The sequence below is a fragment of the Vicia villosa genome, linkage group LG2, assembly GCF_029867415.1.
Source record: "Vicia villosa cultivar HV-30 ecotype Madison, WI linkage group LG2, Vvil1.0, whole genome shotgun sequence".
Classification (NCBI taxonomy): Eukaryota; Viridiplantae; Streptophyta; class Magnoliopsida; order Fabales; family Fabaceae; genus Vicia; species Vicia villosa.
In genome coordinates this window covers 147,362,922-147,366,049 of record NC_081181.1, presented here as the reverse complement: position 1 = coordinate 147,366,049, position 3,128 = coordinate 147,362,922, and the positions used below count along the sequence as shown (strand labels likewise).

Below are 3,128 nucleotides of genomic sequence, written 5' to 3'. Positions count from 1 at the left end.
TAAGGAATATTTCAAGACTCAAACAACACTAAAAAGGAAGGACCCGTGTTCTTTTACTTGAATGTTATTAGAAGAGACAAATTCATGTAGTTGTACATGGCAAAAAGATAGGACCCATATTTGTACATGGCAAAGATATATTATTATGTGACTAATTCTTTGATTCAATTTATCTTTGCTAAACTCATTCCCCTAATCAGCTTTTCTTTTCTTAAAGAGAGAATGTTGGTTTATAGAGAGGTGGCTCAATGCAATTTTGTGATGGAACAAATTTAAGAAGTAAGAATGGTCATAAACAAATTTAATAGCAAAGGAACCTCATATGTTAAAGTGTATTAAATTATAAGGATGAAAAACTTTAAGTAAACTTCTTGAGTATAGTAATTTTTCTGTTTGGCAAAGAAACACACATCACACATTGCTTTGAATCAACAAAACTGAACTAAAAATTTGAATACAATGTCTTAATCAGAAGTGCCAAAGGGCACTATAACTTTTGGTTAAATTATAACAATAAGATTAACTCTTACTTCAAGAATTATAAATGCAAACTTTATTGGATCTTCTTGAAAGAAGAATCAAATACCCAACTGATTCTGCAGTTCAAGAATAGTGGTAGCAGAGTCCTTAAGCCTCTTCATCTCCTCTTCAGTCATATGAATATTGGTCACACCCAATACTCCTCCTCTACCAAGCTGTGCTGGCAAACTGATAAACACTTCTCCACCATCAATGCCATAAAACCCCTTTGCAAGAACAGAAACCGGGTGAATCTTCCTCTGATTCCTCATAATTGTTCGAGCCAAGTTCGCGACTGAGTACCCTATTGCCCAGGAAGTGTATCCTTTTAGACTGATTACTTCATATGCGCCGTTTATAACTTCTTTGTGTATGTTCTCTAGCATTTCTTTCTCATATGCTATTTGTTGTTTCTCCAAAAAGCTTAGAACTGGAACTCCTCCAACACTAATGCTAGACCATAGTGCCACTGAACTGTCACCATGTTCTCCCACTATGTATGCCTACATTATCAAAATAAACCGTTAAAATATTGAATTTGTTACTTTAAATTGCAATCTGCAACTGCTATTGCGTGCATGCAAGATATTTTAGTAGATTTATAAATCTACTGTAATATCAAACATGCATGCATATTCTAAGTATAAAGATTGTACCTGGACATCTTGAGCATTGACATCGAGATGATCAGCGATGAGGAAACGGAAGCGAGAGGAATCCAAGTTAGTGCCGGAACCAATGACACGGTTCGATGGAAAACCAGAGAGTTTCCAAGCAATGTAAGTGAGCACATCAACGGGATTGGAAACAATTAGAAGAACACAATGAGGAGAGTAACGAGCCAAAGGTGGAATAATTTTCTTAAACAAATTAACATTTCTATGCAGCAAATTCAATCTGGACTCGTCGTTAATCTGACGAGCCCCAGCAGTGACGATGCAGAGGTCTGATCCCATCGTCACTGAGTAGTCAGTCGAGGCCTGGATTTTAGTGCGGGGGAGAAAAGCCGCTGCATGTTGTAGATCAAGCATCTCACCTCGTAGTTTGTCGGGGATTGCATCAACAAGAACGAGTTCGTCGACGAGGTCTTGTGTGAGAATGGTTTGGGCTATAGCCATTCCCACGTTACCTGCGCCGATAACCGAGATCTTGTTGTGGCGTTTGGTTGGAGATGGTGGCGCCGCGTTTAAGATGGATTTGAAGAAGGATTGAGTTAGGTCCAATCCATCTGGCCCTAAGGATGAACCTGATGTGCTTTTATGCATTTTGGTGGTTTGAGTTTTGAGAGAATAAAGTGAGATGTAAAATGTGAAACTTGTGACGGGAAAGTTAAATTTGTTGCTGTATGTTGCTTAATTGCAAGCGTGTATTTATAGAAATTTTGAGAAGAAAGTGAAATTGGAAACAACGGTGGAAGTGAATGGTTTTGGACTATTTCTTGGAGGGAAAGTTAAAGAATAATTTAATAGTCCACAAACAAACACTTTGTGAGACCATTCTACTTTCCGTTTTCTTGAGCCACCTTTCTTCAACTTCTATTTTATGACCAACTTTCTTGCATTTAGTTTAGGGGGTGAAAGTGAAAGGTGGGCTTTTCAACACTTTCTAGAATTTTTCAAATAGTATTACCACTAAGAAACATTGAAAAGTTTGAACTACTATACAGTAAGAGCTATATTTTTCTTTAGAGAAATTAAAGAATATTTACTGAATTGTAATTGTTTGCTAAAATGTTTGGAGGGAAATGTACTTGTGACAGGTAATATGTTCGAATGAACTAATGAATTTACTTTAAAAAGTTTGATTTTTTTTAAGCAAGGAACTAAAGGTTCTCCAATTTAATATTTAATATTATATTATATTTTATAGACAATAAGCCTTTAATATAATGCATATTTTTATTTTATTTATAATAGTATTTAAATACATAAAACATTTGTATGTTAATATGATTAAATTATAGTTTATGTCAAAATATACTTATCATCATTTATTTAAAGTATCAAATATTTTTTTTATCCTTTTTCTTTTTTAAAATTTATTTTAATCTTTTATTACAAAAATTTATAAACAATTAAAATAAAATTTCAGATTATAAAGAAATACAATAAGAAATTTTTTGATGTAAAATTAAAATGTAAAGTATGTAATTTGCCACAATCATTTTTTAGTATAATAGTTTATTCACAGTAGGATTAGTAGGATTGGAATTTGGATCTTCTCGTGTTCTTTCTCTCATGTTTCTATCATGCTCCAATCTCAACCATTTATTCAAATTTCTCTCTCTTTCATTTGTCCTATTGTTTTCACTTAGTGTGATATTTAACCATTAGATTAGAAAAAGGAGAGAAGGCATGACCAAAATAGCATGAGAAGATTTAAATATGTAAGATTGTGTTGTTTCCGTTTAAATATCTAGGATTGTTGGCGGAGGCTAATTTTAGATTGAAAGTCACTTGAGATTTTTTTGTTAACCTGGTGATCTAGAGGCTAAATTTTTGAAAGTAATATGTATGTTAGTATAAAGATCTGAGTGATACTTCTTAATTTTTTTCTAAATATTATACATATTTTTTCTTGTTTTTTTAAAAATATTGTGAAGGTGTAGA

The 3,128-nt window shown here is 33.1% G+C and overlaps 1 protein-coding gene across 1 annotated transcript; it reads right to left on the bottom strand.

The window, feature by feature from the left end:
- Positions 1 to 376: 376 nt before the first annotated feature.
- LOC131646997 (L-lactate dehydrogenase B-like) lies at positions 377 to 1,845 on the bottom strand. Its single transcript, XM_058916913.1, has 2 exons — positions 1,176 to 1,845; positions 377 to 1,022 (listed from the first exon to the last, which is right to left on the bottom strand). Exons 1-2 carry the CDS (start codon positions 1,782 to 1,784, stop codon positions 579 to 581), a joined length of 1,053 nt encoding a protein of 350 aa, XP_058772896.1. The 5' UTR covers positions 1,785 to 1,845; the 3' UTR covers positions 377 to 578.
- Positions 1,846 to 3,128: the final 1,283 nt, after the last annotated feature.